Source organism: Myiozetetes cayanensis, unplaced genomic scaffold (genome assembly GCF_022539395.1).
Source record: "Myiozetetes cayanensis isolate MyiCay16 unplaced genomic scaffold, myiCay2020 scf20-37, whole genome shotgun sequence".
Taxonomy (NCBI): Eukaryota; Metazoa; Chordata; class Aves; order Passeriformes; family Tyrannidae; genus Myiozetetes; species Myiozetetes cayanensis.
Window position 1 is genome coordinate 12,258,568 of NW_026087412.1, and position 26,511 is coordinate 12,285,078.

General features: G+C 38.2%; 1 protein-coding gene across 28 annotated transcripts in view; it reads right to left on the minus strand.

Annotated features, from left to right (window-relative positions):
• RBFOX1 (RNA binding fox-1 homolog 1) overlaps positions 1 to 26,511 on the minus strand; it is a 1,102,859-nt gene that overhangs the window by 207,486 nt on the left and 868,862 nt on the right. For 4 of the 28 annotated variants that reach the window (XM_050317490.1, XM_050317489.1, XM_050317495.1 and 1 more), the window contains one exon: positions 24,853 to 25,073. The exons of the other annotated variants lie outside the window; for them this stretch is intronic. In XM_050317490.1, coding sequence (XP_050173447.1) covers positions 24,853 to 24,939 — 87 coding nt within the window. In that variant the 5' untranslated portion in view covers positions 24,940 to 25,073. Of the gene's footprint in view, positions 1 to 24,852; positions 25,074 to 26,511 lie in introns of those variants that run through there. 28 annotated transcript variants of the gene reach the window in all.

The window sequence follows — 26,511 nt, forward strand, 5'->3', positions numbered from 1 at the left end:
GGAAAAGTCTCCTGCCCTCAACATGCATTCCTGGCTCCCCGCCCGTGCCATCTGCCTGCGCTGGCACAGTGCCACACTCGCATTGCTGTGACCCACTCTGAATAACATCATGAGGAGATCAGATGAAAAGTCCACTGACAACCACACAGGCAACAATATGTCCAAAATCACTCTTTAGAGAATAAACTTAGCACACTTGCAAGATACTTTTCTCTCAGGGGACAAATGTTTCAAGCTTCAAGGGAAAAGCAAAGCTAACCAAAACAGCAAAACCCTAAAACAAAACAGCAACATGGATGTAGCAAATATACAAAAACCAGTTTGCTAAAGTCATCTAGAAGTTTTCTAAAAAAACTCTTCTTTAGAAAGGTTTTTTTGGTATCTGCCTTTTCTTTCAAAACCTGGAGCTATTATTTGTGATTTCAGACTACAGAAGAAGAAAAGCTAAAGATTAAGATGATTCAGAAGGGGGAAAGTTTTATGTTCCTCCCTTTCCTTGTAATGCAGTAGTTCCCAAGAAACCACAATTGAGGATCAGCGTTACTTTTCAGTCCGTGGCACTGGTGGATTTCTGCCCAGGATACACAAACACCTCTGCTTAACAGCACCTATTACTTCATTTCAGCAGAATTATTGCAAATCTGGTTTCATTTCCAGTCATTCCTGCAGAACAAGGAGGATTGTGAATTTGAAAGCACCACGTGTCCTACGTTTGGATGGTTTTGCAGCAGCGGAGCCAGAGCACGGACGTGCACGCCCTGGAGAGCTGTCACTTGTGAGCTGCTGTCCTTTTCTGGATGGGCTTTCCTGGAAAGTTGTGTAGGCTGACAGTCTGCAAATCTGAGCATAAATGCAAAGACTAAAAACCACCAACCACTCTCCTACTAGAAACTGCTTAAAAAAAAAAAAAATCCCAGATAGAGACACGTTTTGAATGTGACTCCTTTAAAAATGTTCTCAGGGACCAGGGTGTTCTGTAGAAGTAAAGCTGCTTGCAGTTTTGGGCAAGCTTTATTTTGGGCACTGTTTTGCTCAGCATACTTATGACTATGTATTTGTGAAACTATATAAAGAGAGAATTTTAGAAAAAAAAACACACACAAAAAATATTTGGCTGAAAAAAAAATCAACATATAAATACAAAGACAGTGGCTTTCCTTCAGTTCACCTCTATAATGAATGAACTTGACATTTTACTAAGTCTTTACAGAGTGCTCTTAAAACCTCAAATAAAAGATCACACCACAAAAATGCCAAAAATCACCACCTGTGGTGGTTATTTAATCTACATTATATCTTTAACAAAGACAAAATTACAACATTTAAAGTAACACTATTTTAAAGGTAAAGACCTTTTAACTCCTACACAATTATCTTACATACAAACTGAGAACTCAAAACAAATGAATAAAGAAACATTTTTGGCTTTCAAAATTTTAGGAAGTCTGCAATTGGAATTTAGCAGTGTATTATCTGCCAGCACACCTGTTGCATGTTTGCTACATACTCACAAAATGTACACTGTCATGCCTCTAGACCAATATTTTGCTTAAACTCACTAATATGCAAGTCCATATTGAACCTGTAAATTCAAAATTTCTGAGCCTTCAGGCAAAAAAATTCTAAGCAATCCCAATTTCATTCCTCTAAAAACAGACCTAAATCTCTCAAGAAATATACATCTTTTGAAGCCTCTGATGTTCCTCAGATTAAATGTCACATATTACAAACAGCACCAGTCTTGCATCAGGTATGGCTTTATTTCCAAGTGTAAGAGTAAGAAGTTCCAATGCAAGTTCAGCATAAAAATCCATATTATATTTTGTTTTCACATTAATAACTGGACTTCCTTTTGCCCCAGCTACTCACAAATGTCAAATAACTAAATAACACAGCCACAATAATAACCCCAAACCCAATAAAGAATAAAGTAGCCTTTCTTGCCTGTCAGAGGCCCCCATTTTCTATTCTGAGCAGGCAAGCTTAAAGCACTGCTCTTCTGTCATTCCTTGACAGTTATAGACTAGCTCTGCACCTTATTAAAGATTAAGGTTTGCCCAGGCATTCTCTTTTGGCCATCTCCTGTCTGCAGTCCAGCATTTATTACAGGGGAGCTGCACATTAGCACCACACATTCTGCTCTGAAAGAACACCCTACCTGCAAATGAGGCTGCAGAACCAAATGTCACCAAGAAATGCAGAAAGCACTCCATGAAAAAAAAAACACCACAGTATTTCACTTAATTTAGTCATTCTAGATAACCAGATCCTTCGGGTTACATGTACGAGTGGTTTCTCTAATTTAGATTATATTTTGGGGATTCTAAAAAATAGATTAAAACTAGTAACAGGTTGCCTTTTTGTGATGAAAAAGAGGGTTGGTTTGTTTGTTTGTAAAAAGAAATTCTGAACACAATTATGCAAGAGTTATATAAGGCTCCACTGGGTGTTAACATTTGTTACCTGGTTCTGGTCTGATGTGTGTTACAGCACAAATTCAGCAAGCTGAGCTGCTGCAAAAGAAATATCACCCACGGGGGGATTTCCACAGAACACCATGTCCCAGAGTATTTAGCAAAGAACATTATGAACCATCAACGTTTCTCAGAGGCCATCACAAGCAATCATCACCCAATTTTTACCCAAAAGCATTAGAAAGGCTACAAGACTCCATGGAACATTTAACACTCTTATCAGGGCTACAGTTTGAAAAGATGCTTCATAAGATCAGCATTTTTAGGAGCACCCCCAGTTAGTTTTCAACTGGCACCCTACAAATATTCATTGAATATCATCATACATTTCCAGGCTACCATTTTACACTTCCTTTAAGTTTTGAAGATGTGCTAAAAAGCAATTGCAAATGGTAAGCTGAGACAAACCATAAATAAACAAACACCTCTTCCATTAGAGAGCTAAAAAGAGAAAAATAATCTTTTTTTAATAGATTATGGTTCCTTCACACACACAAAAACCCCAAAGAAAACCCTTTTGTTTGAGGAGAAATAGAAAATGTAATTTCCTTGCACTTCAAATGAAAATTATTAAGTAGTAGAATATTCCATATCTTTGCAGCAAAGTTTTACATAAACAAATAAAAACTTGCAAAGGATATTGGAAAGGTTTAGCCTGTCTTCAATGGATGCTACATAAGTAAATGCATGATGATCAGAAACTTATTAAAATGTTCAAAATAAAGGCAGTGAGTTCTCTTTGCTTAATAGTCTTTGTTTTTTATTTTATTTTATTTTTTTTAATAATATTGGTAATTTATGGCAAAGCCTTATCACTCCAACCTTTATACTGAGGGTTCTGCACACTCAGGATCTAAACCAGCAGAATTTCCCTGGACTAATGAGTCCATCAATAGGTTCCAAAGAATTAGACAGATCAATGTCAATTTTAACAAAAGCAACTTATCCCTCAACTCCCAAACACTGAGGAGCTCCAAGAAACCTCCCCTGCCCCAGTAAACACACATTTACTGACTGCTGTTGTCCCTGTGGGCACAACCAGCCCCAGGTGGATGTGAGGGTACAGTCACTGAACCAACCACACTGCCAGCTTTACAAAAAAGGAAGATACATTAAGGGCTCTTGATTTTTAACAGGTTCCAGGGTTTAGGACCAGCAATGCCTGAAGAACTCTGTGGCCCTCCAATTCCAGCCCCCAGGAGCACTGCAGGGTAGTGGGCTAAGCATCACACGGTGTTTGTCGTGGTGGAAAAGGACCCAAACAGTTATGGGTCACACTCCTAAACTGGTAATGACCCAGTGAACGTGGTCTGTCAGGCTATTAAAATAAAAATTACAACGCTGAGATTCTACCTCCTTAATTATTTACTGCACGTCACGATAGACATGTTGAAATGTTATTGATGTCCCAGGAACATAAGAAGTTCATTTTTTTTTATAGGATATATACCAACAGAGATTCAAGAAACTTTCTTCAAAATGCATAACTCTCATCAGAACATTTTTCCATTACACTTCTCCTCAGAAAAGTAAATCAATAGAGGCCTTTCCCAGCTAACAATGTGGTGCAGGTTTCCAGTAAAGCATTTCACAACACAGTATTCAAGCCAATTAAAGGCTACACTGTAAAAATAACTACTGACTGTGGCATCCTGGAGTGGGATGGAAGGAAGTTAAACAGAGGAAGAAAAGCAAAAGGAAGGAGAAGAATATTCCACAGTTCTAAAACAATTATTTGCTATTGATGTAGAAATATCATTATTCTCAGTACGAGTCAAAATACATTAGCATTCCATCTGCCAATGCTGCAGCGACCATTTTTCTCCATTTCTGTTTGACCTCAAGCCTTTTATGCATAAATGTCAGGGCTCTTTACAATTAATCATGTCTACCACAGACTAATTGTGGACAACAGTAGTGCAATTAACACAAATTTGCTTCAAATATTCATGAACATTCAAAAAGCGTTCATTGACACAAGTGTTAGTTACCTAACCACAAAAACTGACAATTCTTTTCTCTTTTCTAGCAGCCTCAGCATTAGGACGCTGAACACACCACCAAGGGTGATAGCAAGACTGGAAAATATTCTACCAATTCTTAAAAATTCAGTGTGACTACAAATACATAGTGGGAGAAAACAAGTGAAATAACAAATATGAAAGCCAGTCCTCTTTTAACCCTAAGAGTAGAGTAATCCAGTGAATAGAAAAACACTGAAACTCATTTTGTGTAATAAAAAAATGATAATTCACAATTCTACATCAATGTAATTTTAAAATAAATAAATAAACAATAAGGTATTAGTATTTCTAAACCTGAATAAAGAAAGAAAATAAAAAAATCTCGACAAATTAAGAAACAATTAGAACTATACTTGTCTTGATTAATTCTCAGTACTATGCCTGGTACTGTGTCAGTATATGAACCAATAATGGCAGAACTCTTTTTAAGCATAGAAAGCTATTTCTAAGGCCTGACCTAAACACAGCAGATGTAGATGACATTTTTTTATTTTTTAATACATGCTTTACATTAAAGAATTTCTTGGACAGTTGTGCTATTTCTAATCAGGCCCCATGGCAAATATTCACCAACCCTCACAGGAATAAACTATTCTCACTTCAAACAATTGTTACAGTTTGAATCCAATTGACTCTAGACAAAAGTACTGAGATAATCAGCATATTAAAGCCAACACTATAACCATATGTTAATTATGTAAATGATTCATTTTAATCAGCTAGAACCATGTAAAGAGTTACAAGGAATGCAAATGTAGGGAGTTATTAAAAATCTCATTATTATTCATCTTGGTTCCATGCGTGAATGTATCCATCCAAACAGATGAATTAATAGTTAGATGAAAGATGAAAGAGCTGGAGGGGAAGTCTGTGGGAAACCATCTGTCTTGCTTTGTATCCCTCCCAGGCTTCAACTGTACTGCAATAGCTACATGGAGAGCAACCCCAGAGAAGAGACAGGGACTGCCTCCACAGCACCTCAACCAGTAGGCAAAGTTTGCACAAAAAAAAAAGGAATAAAAATCACAACTCACACCCATTCCCAAATTAGTCCAGGACATGGAAATGGAAACCTGAACAATAAGTTCAGATGAACTGCTACAGGAACGAGGTTCTGTGCTGACCACAAATACACAACAAATATTGATTTATACACAAGTTGTGCAGTATTTTAAAGACTGATCTAAAGAAAGCCCTTTTACAATTGTCATTCATATGCTAAAAGACATTCAAGAGCTGCTGTGATGGGAACCTGCATTAGTAACTAAACTGGTTCTCTTAACTTCAGCTGAAACCCTCTATGTAGGAAATAGAGAAATCCTTTTAGCAATCCTAGAAGACGCTGTACTTTATCTAGTTCTTCCATGGAATGTGGGGAAATTGCAATGACTTAACTCTTATTCCTGCAAGGGTTAATTTTTCGTTTATCCCATTCTCCCAGTTCCCTGTGTAGAGAAAATGAATTCTACACAACAGTCATCTGTACGAGGAAAAAATAAGGGCCCAATTCCTGATTGTGCCGTGATTTTGTCACCCCTCTACAAACACTGCAGCACCACGTGGTTGTGTGAGGAAATAAGGATGTTGTGAGGAAAAAGGTGGTGTTTAAAGCCACAGAAGGACAAGGAGGGTTGGCACACTCTAAGAATATATTAGGGGAAATCCACCCTGCAATTCTTCATAAATCTTCAATAATACATTATTTAAAATTAAAAACACAACTTATTTTTAAAATCCTTGGTTAAAACCAGCTCCCACTGCTCTGGCAAATGAGACCCAAACTCCCTAAACAAAACACACCAAAAATACGATTCAAGTGTTTAGTTCAACACTGAAAAAATATGTGCTTTCCCAAGAAATTATTTTCAGTCCATTAGAAAGAGTTAACAGAAATAATTTTAGAAATATGTTTGTCAGTTTTCAGAAGCTTTATAAAGCTTTGTTCTTCATACTCTAATTCTTTCATGTTTTCCTGCCTGATGTCTCCTAATGCAGTTTCACTGGAATCATTCTATTTTTGATCTTTAATCCTTTTATATGTTTTTTCTTTGCTTACTCTTGCATGCCTTTGTAGTTTATGTAATTGGGTCTTTGCACCATTTTAGCAGGGTTTAGCACTGCGCAGCTTGTCAAATTGAAGTAGAAGTGAGAATAATCTATCACTGCTATAATAAATAAGCGAGTAAATTCACATATCACCGACCTAAAGTCAATGTTTGCCACAAAAAATTGTAAACTGCAATTCACCTCATTCCGCTGGTGAAGCTTTTATAAATGTTGTAATCCAGAAACAAATGCAACTACACAGGAAGTACTTCAGAAGCCTAAAAGTTTATTAAACAATGGCTACACAATGAAACAAGACTTCAATAATTTCTTCTTGAAGTGCTTGTGCAAATTCAACTCAGGGAAAAGTGTTTGACAGCTTTGCAACTATTGACTGACATTCTTCAGCAAAGCTTCACTGAGTACAGGGTGTGATTTAAGCACACCCTGGTGATACGTCTACATCAACTGAAATGAAGAGAATTTTGGTAATGCTGATTTTCAAGCACCTACCAAACCTTTTCTAGTGTTGAAAACATTGTAAATTCTACCTTACTGAGAAATTTCAGTATAATCTTCAGGTATTTTATTTTCTTTACAAGCGGATGTTGACATTTCACAGAAATGCTCAAACAAAATAGCTCATAATCTAGACACCACAAGCTTAAAAAACCACCAAAACCAAAAACAAGTGTTGCATTCCCACTAGCCAGAGAATTTAAAACTACCCATGTGCTTTTTACAAGTCTCCCAAAGAACACCACTATTGTATTTTAATTTTATAACATCATGTGACTGACCTCAAAATCTGTCCCTGCAAGAATGAAATGAGCTGTGATAAGCTTCATGAAATGAAAATACATGATTCACATTAGGCTATAGGAGAAACAGATTTCTCCTCACATACTGCAGACAGAAATCTTCCTCATGTCATTAAATACACATGTATCCTTACATATATGCATGAGATAAAATATAAAGCATATTAAGCCAACTGAAAGGAGTTTCCAGCCTTACACTTGTGATTTTGTCCACATTACAAGGATCACTTCCTTTTCATGCAGGCATTGATGCATAAACAAGAGCAGAGGGGGGAATGGTAAATCACAGTGTAAAAAAGAAACAGCAGGAAAATTATATTGATGGAATGACAGAACGGTTTTGAGTTGGAAGGGACCTTAAAACTCATCTCACTCCAACTCCCCCCTGCCATGGGCAGGGACACCACTCACTCATTCAGACCCCTGACCTCAAACACTTCCAGGGATGAGGAGTCCACAATGTCTCTGGGCAACGTGTGCCAGGGCCTCACCATCCTCATTGTAAATAATTTCTTCCTAATATCTAATCCAAACCTACCCTCCTTCAGCTTAAGGTCATTAAAATGATAAGGGTTTTAATTCACTATCATCTTATTTATCATTATGAACCTGAAGCAGAAGAAGCCACAGCCTTATTGTTACAGTCCCCTCTATTCTTCCATGAAATAAATGGAAAATTATACATAAACTCTTTAAATGTTTCTTTAACAGATGCTCTCGTATCTCTATTTTGTGTCTGGGAGTGAGTCAAAGGCACTCTTTCATCTTTATATGTTTCTTGTCACATGTGACCCTTCACAAGCTCTCCCCAGGGATGGTCACTAAGAGGTGACAAAGCTCTCATTCTTCTCTGAAATGACACAGTAAATTCTACAAGAACAAGACATGGCAATGGTCATCTGGAGGCCTCCGAGTAGGGCTGGGAAGTTCCACCACACTTCCATCCCTCACTAACCCTGATTTTCTAGTTATTTCTGCTTCTTTCTGCTGGACACATCTCTGCACAGTAACACTCCTGTGAGAAACTAAGAGAAAAAAGCAAGGGTTTTTTTTTGCAGGGTAAGAAGGTGCTTTAAAGCAGAAACATGGTACATATGGGGGCTTTTTTGAGACACTTTATACACAGTGACACAAATAAAAGGTGGTAAATAAATCCCACTTGGCTAAGGCTCATTTATTTCACTTTTCTTCTCTGTGTTCCTTCATCTCTCTGCTTTTCCATGACCACTTATCTGCCTTTTCCTGATCACAGACTATTCTTGATCCGAGCCTCAGAGTTTCAGATCCCATCATCAATGTTAACACTAAGGCAAAACTTGAGAAAATGTGATTGCATTTACTGAGTACTAGGATCCTATTCCAGAAAAGCACTTCAGTATGTGCTTTACTGTAATTTCAGTGCCTTCTTGAACAGAAATGTTGCTAAACACATGCCAAAATGCCTTCTTTACTGGGGGCTGTCAAATGAAATATGGATTAATTACTAATTTGTAATGTGTGACTTGGGAGGACTGTGGCTTTAAAAGAACTGAAGAATATATGTATTTATACAGTATATTTTTGTCAGTTATCTTCTGATAACGAATTTGAAAAAGGATACATTTAAGATGATAATTCCCTACAGTACAGTGATGATGACTGAGGGAAAATTAAAGTCAGGTAACACCAGGGTGGCCCAAGTGCATTTTGTTTACTGTTTTGCCTTTAGTGTAATCAGTTATCCCTACCAATACCATATCAGGATCACTACCCACTGTGTTGAGGTTATAGAAAACACCATGTTTTTCTTGTATATAAGTAGCCTGTGGCTTTCTGCTGTGATTTCTGTAATGGTGTCCCCTCCAACAGTGGCTGTGACACAACAGGTTAGTGCAAAAAGCCACCCCGTGCACTGCAGGAGTTAAACACGTCCCACATTAATGTAAAGGCCATACAGTACAATGAGGTTTCTTCACCCCATTTTTGTATTAATGGGGATTGGGGCATTGTGACACAAATATAAATAAACAAATCCAGATGGAAGGATGGGATGCTCCTGCTCTTTGGACATGCAGAGGCTCTGAACGCTCTGTCAGTGCTTTGCCAAAGCCTTGCCCAGAAACTGATACTGCCACACGTACAGCAGCACCTCAAAATTAAGCCTCAGCTGAGCTGATGATGAAGGAGGGATATGCAAAACTCAAGAAAGAGCTAGTCTGTTCTTTAAATGGTTTTCCTCCTACTTCACAAAATTTGACAGCCAAAAACAGCAGACAAGGCTTCAGAGTGCTGATTATTTAAATAGATTACTTTACAAATGTCACTCTTTGCAAACACATAGGCAACATGATTGCTGTTTCTTTCAGCACTATATCAGAAATAGACTCAATAAATGGGATGTTTAAAAAAATCCAAACATTTATGAATCGCTTGAACCTACTGTACTGTGTCTTGTTTACTGTTGCTCTAGGAAGCTTTTCTTAAAATAACGTGTTAAATCTCAGAGGGATTATCCTGAAATGAAATTTTTAATAACAGCAAAATAAACTCATCCTTCACAGTGCTCTGTGTCTCATGACTTACTGTTAACTCTCACCTCTCCTCCCCATTGTACATCTGTATCTACTAGCAAAATTTTATTATCGCCTACTACAATTTCAGGTAGAAAAAGGAAAGTTATGCTTCATACATTACCCTATGTCCTTCTCAAGAAAAAAGAAATTACATACCTAAATTCTGCACATCTAGAAACCTTATCCATACGTCTCACAACTGTAGGAGGGTAAGAAAAACTCCAGAAGGGAAGACTGAAGGAATGAGGATTGCACTACCAAAAGAAGAGAAGGCTGAGGTTGACATCACTATCTTTAGGCAGAAAATGGCCCACTATGAAAAGGGTGGAAATAGTGCATTCCCTATGCTCACTCTGCATGAAACAACAGTGGGAGGTTAAGTGACAAAATAAAATATTTTTAACTCAGACACTGGAGAAAAGAAACCCCTCCAGTCCAAGTGTAAAATGCCTGAAGAGGTTACAGAGTCCCTGTTGTTGAAGATCGTAAGAACAGGCCCACAAAACGTCTGCCAGGACTGATACAGGCAAAACTGATCTTGCTTTCAGGCAGAGTGGTAGGTTATATGATTCCAGAAGGTTTCCTGCTTCCCCATTTTCCTCCATGCCTATGACACATATCTCTTTCAGGACGTGGCACACTCCAAGAGCTTCCTCATTTGTTTGAGGGTATTCTGCATTGTCAATCTTAGGAACAGAAAACACAGCAGGAACCAGTGGCCAGAAGCAGAAATAAAGAGAAATAGAGCCCTGCCGTGCCCTAACTGCAAGGGGAATTAAACATGCACACAGTTCATAAGGCAGAAGTGAAACTGAAGCACCTAAAGTTACTTGTTTTAAGCATTCAAGATTAAATATCTTCCAAAAGGTCTGCTTTGAGCCAGTCTCCAAGAGAAATTCTGTAGCATGTACTTTCAAGAGGACAGGCTGAATTATCATAATGATCCTTCCTGGTTTGAACATCTTGGAATCTGTGAATTGGAAATTGCTCTTCTCAGCAAGAAAATTTTCTTGTATAAATGTATACATTCACTTATTAATATGGAAATAAAAAAAAATAATAATAATTAAAAAACCCAACACCAAAACAAAACAAAAAATACCACTTAGGTTTTGTTACATTAGATAAATGGTTTTTGTTAAAGAGTGTGTAATCAATTTTTAACAAAAATGTTCTGTCCTGAGACAGAGAGAGGAAAAGAAACATATCATGTTCAGTTTGGTTTTTCTATTTCTGCAGTGGGTAATATATAATCAAAGTCTCCTGTCCTGTTAGAGTACAAAACTAACTATTAACCAAAGCCACAAAGTATGTACATGTTTTTTTCCCCCGAAAAGGCATGGAGTGTAATTAACACTAAATGCTTGATCTTAGTCTTGAATCACAACTTATTTAACAAACAAAACCAATAAATCTGACTTAATTTATAACTTTTATCCTCCCTTCCAAGCAAACACACTGCTTAATCAGAGGTATGTACACACACAGAAAAGCAAAGAGGTAAATGTAACAAATATTGACAACGGTATGGGGGTACAGTGTATCCACAAGTTAATTCTTTAGCTTTAGCCATTTAGAGAGTACATTTGAGAGCCACCTCATAAGTGAACAGGCATCATTCTCAAGAAATAATTCCACAAGGACTTGAAGTGCTTGCTAGTTTGCAGTGTTCCCCAAAGATACGCCTCAGGTCTGTTTGTGAAGGTGTCTGATTCCCACCTCACCATCTATTTCTGTGATCTGGAGGCCATATCACTTTTTTTTTTTTTTTGGAAGAGGAATGGATGAATGGTGACAAGAAGGTCATTTTAATTAATAAAATCTCAAAAGGTTATGCTATTTAGTAACAAAGATGTGTTAAAATTACATAAAAACCCCCACATTTCTAAAGCAACATGGTGACAGAAGCAGCAGAGGTACATAAAATACCACAAAGTAAAAACTGTATATTAGAAAAAACAGTTTTCAGAATGGTATCAAGAAAATGAGGCACTGGAAAGATTACTTGCTAAGTCAGAAAAGAAGAAGGACTCAGAAAAAAAACCCAATAAAACTATGAAATATGGACTTAAATAATTACATAGTCTGGCTCTGACCCAGAACTACTTTTAAGTATTTCAGGTACCTCATCCCGACTTCTGGAACTCAGGGGATGAAAATCTCCATGGAATATTCAACTAACAAACTGAAAATGTAAAACAGAAATTCTCATCCCGCCTATCCAGAAGGAAATGCTGCACATTTATTAATCTTCTGAAATAATCTCTCCCATGTTAAATAAGATTCCAAGAATCACAACACTACCTCTTCCCTTCTTGATTGTCCATTTCTTATTGGAACCAAGAGAATAAAACTTTCTCAGCCTTTTGCTATATTATGTTGAACAAAGGCTTTTATTAAAAACAAGATTAGTTTGTTTCTGCCAGAACTAAGTAATAATAACATAAATGATAATTTTGCAGCCAGATACCTTAAACCAGGAACATACCAACCTCAACATGACCACAGAACAGCATATAAAAATGATATGTCACAGACATTTAAACAAGATAATGCTTCTTGGGGACAAGCACCACAAATAAACCCATTGCCACCTCATGAGTTAACACTCAGAAAAATTTCTAGGCACATACAAAGGCCATATGCAGTCAAACAAGGTTCGAGGCACTCTTCAGACATCCATCAGTTCCAGAGGACTAAGGTATTTAAGACATTCTCTGTCACAGGAAAAAAGTGTGTTTTCCAGAAAAAAAAAAATTAAAAAAGAAGAGTCTCACGTTTTTGCCTTATGAAATACAGGGAACTGTGTCTCATCATCTGCATGAGACTCAGGACAAGTTTCACCCTCTTTCTAACAAGAGTAAAAATAACATGAGATACTAAATCCAATTTATATCCAGCTGAAGAGGAAGCTGAAGACACTACATGGAGAACTAAGGTCAGAGAATAAAAGGAAAGCAATATTTGCAGGTTTGTGTCTTGTTATAGAAAAATAAGATGAATAACAAACAGGTTTGGTTTAGAATTCTCTTGCACGTTTCAGTGGAAAGACTTACGGACAGCCCAGAACTTACAGACCTGGCACAGAGCTTTTTACATTATTAAAAGGCAGGCATTACACAACAGAAAAGCAAGGTCTGCCTTGCATTTCTGTGTCCCCCTCTCCCCGTCCTGGGAAAAACAAACAAACAAACAAACAAAAAACCACCAAAAAACACAACACAAAAGAAGACTGATATGAAATACCCATTGACATTTTTAGGTCAACACACTTTCACAGAGCCTGTGTAATATTCTGATACAACAAAAATAGTCAATCACTGCAATTTTCAGCCAGGAAAGCACACTTTCCCAGAATGGCCAACTATAATGTGTTCAATTACAATACAAATCACAAAATATAAGAGCATTTGGTTCTCAGCATCTTTTTCAACAGTAGATGCTATCACATCACTGGAAATGACAAATTCCACTCTCTGCATAAACATTTTATACATGATTTCAAAAGCCTGCAGTGCCTTCCTCCCTTCACTACCAGTATGCCTCTGAAATCAAGAAGTACCTCACATTTCAGACATAACATGCAAAAAATATATCCCTGTAGTCATCGTGAAGAGTTGCCATCATAAAGCTGATTACAGTGACAATTACACAGAATGTGGAACATTACAAGGCATAATATCACAAGCTTTTTTAAGTCAGTTGGCAACATTACACCAAATGCCTCTCAAAAATCAGATTTCAAGCATTAGCATCCCTGAAATGCATAGGAAATTTGCTCATGGATTTCAAGTGTCTCTTAAAGATATAGTTGTATAAAGTATAGCTGTACCTTAAAGACACAGAGCAGTGCATGGGGCACAGGCTGACCTGTCAGTCAGGTCTCCTGTGTCTTTTATACAGTGACTCTCAAAAATCTACTGCAGATGAAAGTTCATATAAACTTCCTTTTTTCCAAACCTGTGCTTCCCTGTTGGGAACATACTCAGGAAACTTGGCTTACGGTACAGGATGTATATACTGGGCTTAATTGTGCCTAACAATCATCTTGGCCAGTGGAAGGCATTTTCAGATGGGAAAAGTGTATGAACATCTGTTACACTTCCCTATGCCTGATTTTAACTGTTCCTTCATGGAGGAAGGCATAAAAACGAAACCATTCACTCCTGCAGTTAAAAGACCATCTACTCCCTTCAAGCCACCACAGTGTGTCACTTAGAAATGGGACTTGGAGAATCCCACAATGGATGGATTTCATTTCCTGGAACAGCAACGTTCAAAAGGCTCGAGTGGGTTTTAACAACTTATGTCTCCAAAATAAGTCACCCCAGGAGCCAGTGAAGGCACTTTCCCAGCACACACTGACCAGTGCTATAATGAAACCAATCCATCTGTTTCTTTTCCTACAGGACAATCCGTTCTGAAAAATTCCTTTGAATCATCAACAATTTCAGGTAACCTTTAGAAGTGTTCAGAACTAAGTCCTTTCACACAATACTTGCCTTCATTTTATATTTAAGACTCTGAATGAATAAACAAACAAACATGGAACTACACTGAGCCATTTCCACAAATGCAAAGTTTTCTAAAATGAAAGGGAAACATCAGAAAGGAGTTGATGGGGGAAATAAGTAGGAAGAGCAATTTTCCAAAGACTGGCATGTGAAAAACTGGGCCCAACCCCAGCTGCTGTGTTCCAGTTAGCCTTAAATCCTCTTGTATCTAGGTAGTAAAAGTGAGAGAGAGATTTATGTTTGAAATGGAAAGAGAAGACAAAGCAAACACGGAAGGTGGATTTTTAAGAGTTGGTCTCCGACAGGTTAAGATAGATTCAAGATTTCAAGTTCTCTTTATTCTGGTTTTAAACACACTGAGGCAAAAAAGGTGGGGGGTAATAAAAGGTACAGTTTGATGTCTGGATATAAGATTTTAAAAAAAGTAATATTTAAAAGTGTAATTTCTTCCTCTGTTCCAGAAGGAGGAGTGCTCCAATTGCATTTAATTTCCTTTAGTGAAAGGAAAGCTTGTGCTGTGTTTTCCACGTTCATCTCAGAACAGACTCTTGCGTGACTTGTCACAACACAACATGTTAGATTGTTCATTTTCCCTGTTCCATCTCAGGACAAGGGAGGAAAGATTGCTGCACTTCTGAAAGGAACATTCCCAGGAAGGAAGATCAAGCAGTGAAACCACGCTCTGCAGCATGGACCTGCAGAGACAGCTTTCCAATATAGGACAGGTTCCAGGTACCACCAACTTCTAAATCCTTTAGTAGTAATTAGTTGCTACAAAAGCATAAAAAAATATAAATTACTTAAGATTCTGAGGATTACACCTTCTCAAGTATGGCCCACCCTGTATAGAATCAAACTTTTGAGATTCTGTTAACGATCCTCGTGGTTTTCTTAAGAATGTGAATTTTCTATTTTGTATACAAACAGTCATCATCCTCTTCCAACCTGTTTTTCTAATGGCTCTAAACAGTATTTTTGCTTTGAATTGAAAGTATTTTCATTCTAACAGGACACTGAAATACAACTGTAGAGGTTTACTTTTTCTCTGTACCTCAGATGTTAGCAAGATTAAATTTCTTTTAAAAATTTTATTCAAATAATGTTTTTCAGACCAATTCCAAGTCAAAGAGAAAGAAATCTAGCAAAAGTGAGCTTATTTCCTTACAAACAGGATGTTCTGTATTTCTCAAAATATTAAAAATATATCTCTAATATCTTTTTTTGCACAGGTAAGACCTAATACTTTAGAGAACAAATAAAAAGACACTGAGAAGCTGGTCAAACACTGAACCCACTCTCACAAAAATAAAAAAAAAACCCAAACCCTGTGCACATAAAAATATCCAACACTTAAAGAATAAGGAACCATTCTGCATAGAGGATAAACACCTTCAAACTATCTTTTAGAAATCCAAAGCAGGTCCTGTTTTATGCACCCTGTTCAGCATCCAACTGAGCTCAGCCTAATTCCCTGAGCTGCACTGACAGGGAAAAGTCATCCCTAGGGAGTCAGGAAGGACTTCTCAGGTTTGCTAATTCACTGAAGTCAGCATCACTCTGAGGCTAGTGGGGAAATGAAGAATGACTCACCCTGTATTATTACCTACAGGATCATTCACAAATGCAGGAAGACCTGCTTTCCCTCACCTCCAGTCACCTTTTAGCTCTCAGCTAAATGTCATCTTTCTTGCTTTTAACCAACTACATGGTTATAGCTTTTAAAAAGCCTGATGGTGTTTTTTTTTTAAACCTGCTATTGCTCTCTCTGGAATACTCACCCATGCTTAGGGTGTGATTTAATGCAGTTCTAAGATTTCCTCGAGAATGGAAGTAAAATGCTTGGAAATTCCCTTTTTTCTCTGTCTTGGTTTCAAGTGTCAACATGATTTGTTCTCAGAGTGTTTGAAACATGCTTGTATTCAGTCCCACTGTCAGGGAGGATAAAGACAGCTGATGTGTACCTGCACAGTTGCTGGTAACTCTCAGAAAAACCCATGTATTTGCATTTTGGCAGCCACACTCTTGCCTGGGGTGGATGTTTTGAAGCTTAAACGTCTAAGATGGCTGGAGATGAATTTGACTGAATTTGCTATATATGAAAATGGTACAAAGAAAACAAGGTGCCATTAACATTTCTCATAGTAAACCAATATAGTAGCAACCTACCATTTTCTCCTCCATGATTTTTAAATGCTACTAATTAGCATTATTACAGGAGGGCAGTACATGCTTATGAAGTAATATGGCAAAGGATAGAGACATAACAAAAGTGCATTTCCAGCTCTACAAGATGAAAAAGCCTTGGGATAATAAGCATTTCATCATATTTTTAATCTCTCAGAATTAAAAAAAAAAGCAATAAAAAATCAGCACAGTTCAGATCAGTTCACTGCTTTGAGTACTTTTAGCTATACCTTAATAAGGAATAAGTTGTTTTTACAGAACAATATTTTCCAATAAAGTCTGAATAACATTTCATTGAAATGCACCATGTTTTATTTAATTCAAGGCCTCAAATAAAACCTTAAAAGGCAGAATAGGAACCTTTCTGACTCTTGAATATACAGGCAACAGACTTTTTCTTTCTTCTCACCTTGATCAGCAATAAAACAGTAAGTAGATTACAGAGAAAATATCACATTCTTTACTGATTTAATAAACTCATTGAGAATTAGAAGATTAAGTCATCCTCCAAGCTATCTAGCTCATGGAACTCTGGTCACTAGAGAAAGAAAAGGAACCAGGATATCAGAATTAACCCTAATCCACAATAACCTGAATCTTGTGAAACACAATTAGAAACTCTGACACATAAAATTTACCTGGATCAATTTCCTGTTATCTATTTACAGTGTTCATGATCTATCACTACACTTAAAAATACCCCCAATTTTTTCAAATTAAAGTCAGCTGTGGTATCTGGCTGGCAAATATCTGCCAGGTGTGTTTCCATCACTCTTAGGTAGTAATAGAGCAGTTCAAATGCAGTTCAAACCCAACTACTTCAGCTCAAATTATTCACCCCTGAAATTATGAGGTCCTCACTGTATTTTTTTCCACACCCTGATCTCCTGAAACAGACATTTTCTATGTTTTCACAACACCCTCTTTGAAACCAGGTCTGAGCAGACAGTTACCTGCACACCTCAGTTAAGAAAAGCAAGAAAGCAGCCAGGCCAAGAGATGTATTTTAACTGGGTTTCTAATGTTAGCTCATGTAACACAGGATAATTTTTCAGAGGGTAAATAGGTGAAATATTCAAGCCAGCTCCATTAAAATGATTGTTCTATATTTAGATGTACAAGCATATTTTTATATCACTTGTGAATCATTCTACTGAAAGCAAAAGAACTTCAAAGTTGTACCTCCTGTCATAATCTGGCCATCAGAACTTTTATTACTGATGATTATGCATGAGTCAGAAAAGAAAAAATATTAGCTGAAATTCCAGATCATTGGAAACAGCCCTATCAGCTTGCTGGCTTCTAGCTGGGGAAGCCAAACTAAACAATCTGCTTTTACAGAGAATCCAAATCTTAAAGACTTTCTCTTATTTAGGGGGTAGACAAATAAATAGAATTTACCCTAAGGAAGGTTATTTCATCTATAGAAATTATTTTGTTCATAGAAATTCAAACATCCTTGTATTTAGTCCACTTAAAAACCTCTGCAAAAGCTGGAGCCAAAAAGTTCCCCAGTTTTTGCCGTACTAAAACACTCCACTGAAGTGTATTCTCCAACACAAGGAGTATTGACCATAATTATAGATCATCATGTCTGGAATTCACTAATACTGATATTACATGCAAAAGTGGAAGAGGAACAAATTCTGTCTGTTGGGTGTCAGACGAAATCTTTTGCCCTTTTTTTTTTTTTTTTTCCTGAACTCAGAACCAAAAAACCCAAAATCCCTGACTGTAAGATAGCATTGACCCAGCTGACAGAATAAGAGGTAATGCAGTGGTGCCTGACTCATTCAAATTATGTCACCCACGAATTTCTGAAACAAAGGCTAGTGAGACAAAATTAGATGGGAGGGCACAATAGCAACTTGTTTCTTAGGTGAACTAAAATGATTTAGATAGGCTATCCTTCTTACTAAAACTGACTTTTTGCTCAGTGGGAAAGACATTCCATGTCATTGCCCCTCCCTCTCACTCCTGCAGGTTCACTCACCGGGTATTTTATGATATCTGCACTTATTAGCAAGAAACAAATGCAGGTCAGCTCTGGGGTCAGCTCTGTTTAACATCTGTATCCATGATCCAGACTAGGGGATCGAGTGCACCCTCGGTAAGTTTGCGGACGACACTGAGTGGGGTGGGAATGTCCATCTGCTGGAGGGCAGGAAGGCTCTGCAGAGGGATCTGGACAGGCTGGATCAATGGGTCGAGGCCACTGAATGAGGTTCAACAAGGTCAAGTGCGGGGTTGGATCACAACCACCCCCTGCAGCTCCAGGCTGGGGCAGAGTGGCTGGAGTGAAAGGACTTGGGGGTGCTGGTGCCAGTGGCTGAACACGAGCCCAAGGTGTGCCCAGGAGGGCAAGAAGGTCAATGGCACCCGCCTTGGATCAGAAATAGTGTGGCACAGGACCAGGGCAGTGACTGTCCCCCTGTGCTGGGCATTGTTGAGGCAGCTCCAATCCTGGGAGCAGTTTTGTGCCCCTCGTGACAAAAAAAGACACCGAGGGGCTGGATCGTGTCCAGAGAAGGGCAATGGAGCTGCAGAAGGGCCTGGAGCACACCTGTGATGAGCAGCTGGGGGGGCTCCACCTGGAGAAAAAGAGGCTCAGGGCAGACTTTCTCTCTCTCTACAAATCCCTGAGAGGAGGTTGGAGCCAGGTGGGGTTCGGGCTCTGCTCTAGAGTAACAGGACAAGAGGAAACGGCCTCAAGTTGCACCAAGGGAGATTCAAACTGGATATTAGGAAAGGGTTGTCAGGCACTGGAACAGGCTGCCCAGGGAAATGGTTGAGTCATCATCCCTGGAGGTATTAAAAAAGGGTAAATTAAAAATTAAGCATAGATGTGGTACTTAAGGACGTGAATTAATGGTGGACTTGGCAGTGCTGGGTTAAGAGTCAGACCTGATGATTTCCAGAGATTTAAACATTGCTTACAAAGTGTTTATCAAAGTAACACAGACTACATTCATCACTAATACCACCACTTTACATCTGTTAAAGGCTCTTCTGATAGAGAAGGAAGAAAACACTTTGCAAGTCTCAGACAAAGAAGAAATGTTAGATATACTCTCCCAAAACCAAAACAAGATACACTTTCAGATGAAAAGTGATTGCAGTAGTAAAACATATTCAACCTCCACTCACAAAGCACTGGGAGTACAGTACTAGTAATAAGAGACCCTTATCACTTGCAAAGACAGAACAACACAATCAAGCCAGAATAAATCTGCATCGAAGGTAAATCATCTACTTACTGCACTTCAAAGAGGCAATTCAGCCAATGTAAACAGAAATTACACACTGCATTCCACTAGATCATAATCTAAACCCAACAGAAACAACTATACACCACTTCAGGCAACACGGGAAGAATTAAAACCTCTCATCACTGCTATTTCAAATGCATTATTCAAATAAATCCTACTAAATTGCAAAAGTTTTTTTATGTAAGGTGTCACAATAAATTGATAACCTTTTCCAAGGCTGGATTGTCAGAAAGCCAGTGTGATTTTGTAGGTAGCCTCACACAGCAGCACCTGCAAGTATTCTGCACGCACTCCCTGCTAGCACTTCCCAATACAGCAGCAAAGCGAGGATTTTCCAGATGGGTACAGTGATGGATGGCACTGTGACAAGTCTGCACCACTACTTTTCACAGCATATTCTAGGCAATTCTCTCAGCCCAAAAATAAAACGGAGCTGTCTCCAGATTAACCACATCTCCAGTTGTCAGTCCAACACACGAGTTAACCAGTTAAGGAAAATCAGATGCACAGAAAAAAAAATATAAATATCTTAAGAATAATTTAAACTTAAGAGTGATGTACTGAAAGTACAGAAATTCCCTGTTTATTGAAACAATTACCTCGACAGCCTTCTGTTTCCTACTTTTTTCTCCACTCTCCCCTTCACCACTACATAAATAAATAAGCAAATAAAAACAGAAGAAAAGGTTTTAGCTTAGCTGGTTGCAATCTTTAACAATAAACACATTAAACCCTCAGTACTCTCAGAGCTTTTCTGGTCACTGTGTTAAAATAAAAGTATACTTTAAAAATTACTGACCGTATTCAAATATAATCCCATATTTATAATCTTTATATAGAAAGAGCACATCTTGTATTGAATACAACTGTCTATTTAGAACTTTTCAGTTTACTGAAAGGTCTAAGAAATCTCAACTTTAATAATTTTTATAATAATGCCTATGAAGTCCTCTTTCTTTGCTAAATGGAAATTGAGCCACCTAAACCAGCCATGTAATAAATAATTTAGTGTTCATTATTAGAGTGCCATATATTGCTTGTGTGTTTTTAAAATATTTTATCACAAACCTAACATTCCAAGTAACCAGAGCAATTGCAAAGATTTTATATAGCTAAAACACTCAGAGCCATGACAGATGTGGAGACCTTTAAGTTATTATTTAACAGAACACAATATTCGATGAATTGTGAGACAGTTTTGTTGATGTTGCACTTTGTAATTTTGAAGATAAATAAATGGAGCTCGGTTTCAGGTTGACCCTGAGGACATATGAGACAGCAGAGGAGCACACAGCCACTCCTCCTGGCACTAGGGCCATGCTCCCACACCCTGGCCAGTGCACATGGATCTTGTCCACGGACACCCCACTGACTTCCCCGCTCATCCGGCCATACGGGCTCCCCCTTGGGAATCAAATGACAGAACTGGGATGGGAACCAAGGGCAGGATAAGAAATCTTTCACTGGATTGACACTTAATCCTGCATGACATTTTTTTTACCTCCCTTGCCAGGAGAAACAGCAGGACAGTTTTGCCACAAGGGAGGTCTTGCTGCCCACAGGACACGCAGGGGCTGCATTGCCCGTTCGGGTCCTGTGACAGCCCATGAAGCCATCAGGACATCCTCAGTGCCAAGGCAGAAAACATCTCCCCACCCACATGAGGCATCATGCTATTTATGCATCATTTGTACTTTCATGTGATTTCCCCCCACACACCCCTACAGTTTCACCTAGGAGAAGCAAGGAAGAGGAAAATAACATTTTCTCATTTAAATAATAATAATAATAATAATGGCCAGTCTTCGCGAGCGAAGATCCGGGGAAGGTCTTTCCACCTTCCAGCCTGCGCATTGGATTTTTTAGGTGAGACACAGTGTGCGCGGAACTGAGCCCACCCTTTAATCCTAAGGTTCATCTGCCGGGGCCAAGCGAGCTTGGACGGTGGCAGCGAGGTCCTTAGGACGTAGGTGGGTTGCCTTTAAGGGCTGACGAGCCCCACCTGCCCGGGAGTGGCCCTGACCGGGAATCGAACCCGGGTCTCCGCGGTGATAGCGCGGCGCCTTTACCACTAGACCACCAGGGGCTGCCTCTCATTTAAAGATGTGTTAATAAATCACAGGCAATAATAGCATCATCATTCTAATAAGGTTTTTTAGGGTATATTTACTTATTGGAAAACAAAACTAAGTTTGCAAGTTAGTTTTTGCAAGCTGTATTTGAACATCTCTTTAGCCCTGGACCTTCTCTCTCTCTGAGAACACATGCATTTCTTTTTTCACCATCTCACTCAAACATATGATCTCAGTAAGAGGAGCTCCTTAATAGAATACATGCAATTGGAAAAATGCACATGGCTGCTCATGTAAGGTGTTTTCAGAGATGTACCCATGGTATCTGCCCCGTCTTTGTTTGTCCCAGATCTCACACATTCCAGCAGTCCATAACAAGGTGGTGTGACAAAAGCAAGCAGAGGATGTATGACAGAGTTTACTGATCAATTTAGGAGAGGTTGGAACAGGCTGCACATACACAGCACTAAGGAAAATAATATGCAGTGCTTGAAGGTGTAGAACCTCTGAAGATTAACATTCCTCCACGGAGATGTGAGCTCTCTCTTGCTCAACCATGCAACACAAAACATAACAAAACGCTAAAATAACCCCCAAATCTCTAAGCAATACTCTACACTGTTTTCATATGCAATCTAGGAATATAGCCCAGTTGGAAATCACAGGGAATCCCTAATTACAAATACATCTATTTTCCATAGAAATCCATGCAAGTAAATAAATTGCAATCTTTCAAGCCCATAAAATGTTAAAACTGCCTCATATTCAAAAATACTTCAAGGTTGTAGTTCTCAACCTGCAACCCAGAAAAAAACCACATTTGCATAATCACTTTATCAGGGTATATTTTTGGAAGAAAATCTCCATTTAAGTTCTGAATGTTATGTAATTACTGCTTAGAAGAGGATGATATAAATATGCCTATCAAGTGTCCTTTGCATTATTTATTTTGGATACTTAGGTTACTCTAAGAGACAAACAATAGGCATTCTAGTGTCATAAGCTGGCCAGAGATACTGCAAAAGTAATTAAACACTTGGGGGGGAGAAAGTGGTCAAGCCATTTAATGCTGTAGTTCCCCCACTAAGACAATAACTCAAACATGTGCTTTGTTTCCAAAATAGAATTTTCAGGTTTTGACATGAGGGAGAGAGAGAGAGAGAGAAGATAAGAGACTTGAGAAGTCTCCATATGATGAACACCTTCCAACTGTACCTGTAAACATATCTATTTTTGTTGTTGTTCAACAGTTCTTACTGCTTGACTATTTTAGATCTATGCTAAAGGAGTAGAATAGGCCTGGATATATCTTTCTAAGGAAAGAAAGAAAAGGAAAAAGATTGAAATAAGGCATCCCCAATTTTCAAAGGGCCCTTTCTTCTAATCTATCTGCTTGGATAATGCGTCCAGAGTGGCATTTTGTAATGACAGCAACTTTCCAACAAATCAATAGTTATTTAATTCCCAACAAGCTCTCGAGTCCATTAAACCTGATTACATTCACCCATTTCAGTTGGGTGCAGTTATTTTTCCTACACCAGCACTTAATCTATAACAGGAACTTATGAGAACTTTCAAAAGCAATTTCAACATCAATCAGCATAGAGTGAAAGGCACGATTTGCTTGTAATTATTTATTGGACAGGATGGCACAGGGGCTGACTGAGCTCCAGCGTCCGACCTTCACCCCCAAATTCTAATGGATATCGAGGCCTGCTTGATGTGTTCAGACGTGATTCCATGTCCCACTGCATAAAAACCAGCACCAGCTTGCACATCTCAGAAGGCCCAGTTTTTTAATAGCTGATAATGGCCACTGTGCAATGCTGCATTTCTATTTTAGATGTATGTGTCTGATATCAAGCCTGAAGTGAAGAACACAACTCAGTCTTTGATTACTGAAGGGACCTGTATGGAAAACCACCTGTTTCATGCTGTGATTGCCCCTCTCTGCCAGCAAAATGTTGGAGTAGAGGAGCATAATGAAAATTTCCCTCTTCCTCACAGCTCATTTGACTCATCACTAGCACAGCACAGAAATGCCCTAACATGTGTGTGTCTTGACCCTGTTAATGCATAATATCTACCTACTGCCACAGGGTACCTTTCCTTTCATTTTGTCAATGCTTGGAAATGTTATCTGAATTCTTTCTTGACGTCTTCCAATACTGTAAACAACAGGATACTTTTTGCTTAATTAGTGTCTACACAGTCTATAAAAAAATCCTAAGTCTAACAGCAGAAACTTCAGTAGCACCACTTTTTGATAAAAATAAAATCAAATCAAAAGCAGACAACACAACAGCAACAATCTAGTAATTGCCAGTTAACTTCTAAAATACAGAACTCTTGCCCTGCAGCAAGATCTTACACTTTGAGGGTTCAAAAGAATTAATAGGATGGGTATAAATATTCTGTGCAGGTGATATCTTTCTATACACACAAAAACACAAACCTTGTGTGACGCATAACATATGAATTAATGCATATTTAACACTATTCCTATTTGCTGTGCTAAAACACTTAACCTAAACACATCATGGTAAGTTACTTTGTCTTATGACCTGCCGTGGGAATGCTGACTCCCTCAGAAACCTGGAATGGATAGCAAATCCTCTGCCCTGTGGTCAACCTCGTGAAGCAAAGGCATGAATGTTAAACAGCAGACAAATCAATACAAGCAAATATAGCTCAACTACACCATTTATTCAGCCATGAGAGATGTCAATACACAGATTAGGGTGATCCATCTTTTTGATTTCCTACTGTCTTCCCACTGACTACATGAGGGCTTTTGCCTGTATTCAAAGTGTTTGCTTTCTCAACCATAAAAATTCCAATTATTGCTCTAAGTGCACTAGAGTTAAGTTGCTTGTTGGAAGCGGCCTTGCATTACCTGAACAAGTCCAGCGAAGTATGGTGCTGCCGGCAGAATCATGGGCACTCCATAGGGATGTAGCAAAACTCCTTGAGACGACAACATGGTTTAAGTGATAGTATTACTCCCACTAAAGCTAAACACATCAATTGAAAGTTAGGGGAAAATCTATATACCAACTTCTTCCAAACTCAGAGCTAGAACCAAATAACTTCTGTCAGGGGCAAAGCCCACATCAGCTGTAAAAAAAAGAAAAAAATTGACGTCAGCAACTCTTAATGTTAAAATTTTCTTCAGAGACAACAGATAGAGACAACAGCTGCAAACCTAAGTCTACCAAAAAAGGAAGGTGCTATTTTGGGACCAGCTTAAGTAACATGACTAAGCCAACTACTCTTTATCAGTTCAGATTTTCAAGTACTACACATATAGAGATCAAATTTTGTACACAGGTCTACTAATTAGAATTAATTTTCCTATCATTTCTGGTATATACATGACAACAGTTACTACTACAAGCCATTTTAAAAATAATCAGGTTTATCATGATTGCATAAATAAACATTTCCCTGTATTTATAAGTTGTTAAACAATATTCATGTGAGTGTTTAAACTTAAGTTTGTCACACTGGGTACATACCCCTGTTTTAATTGACTATATTGTCCTTGTTTGTTTTGAATATGTGAGCTAAGTAATACAAACTAACTACTTCCATAAGTGTAAATTATATTTTAATGGCTTTTCTAACCTTTCACAACATCTAAGTTGTTACATTGATATAACTATTTTAAAAAGAACAAATTTTCCCATTAGAGTATTTCAAATCTGTCCTCCAATTTAACTTACACTAAGAATGTAAGAGACAAAAAGAGCGAAATTTAGGCTGTTTTCCTCCCTAAACAAAACAGATTTGATTTTAAATGTGCTACTTGCAAGGCATTCTCTTCCACAGCTAATTTTTACTTTAGACAAAACAAACTTAGTCATTAACACCTGTTTCATGTGTAATGCATCTTCGATTGCAGATATGACTAATGACAAGAATTACAATTGAGCAGGACTGGTTTTTTATTTCAACAAGGAATTACTTAACTACTTACAACTTCATGTTACAAGAAGAAAAAAACCCAAAAAACCACAAAAAAAATCTTCTCCTACTGTCTTTGAATAACCAGGGTGCTTCACACCACTAATTTCAGCTCCTTGATTTTGTTGCATAATTACTTTTCCAGATAACTAATTGCAGACAAGATTTGATGTGATACTCAATTATTTAATGTCACATTTTGACCATCGTGAAAGGTTCTCAGTAATTGATTCTCATGTATCACGGCAGCCGAGGTGCAGGAGCTCGAAATCTACCTCAGCAGCTGCAGGCTGGCCCTTGCCTTCTCTCAGCCTTCTACCATTTCTAACTTTAGCTGCTGAATTGTGACCCTCTGGGATGCTCTCTGGAGACACTGCCAATGAGGGCAGCAATTGTCACATGATGGAGCGATGTTTACCCAACTCCATCTCCTGTTACAGAATCGCTTCACTTTTCTGCTGGGGATAATGCTGTTCACACTGGTTATCTCACTATGCTCAGCTGTAAATCTGATTTCTTGCTCTTTTCTTCCTAAGGAAGAGGACCCTGCAGTTTAATTATTAAGAAGGCAGTAGGGCTGACACAATGG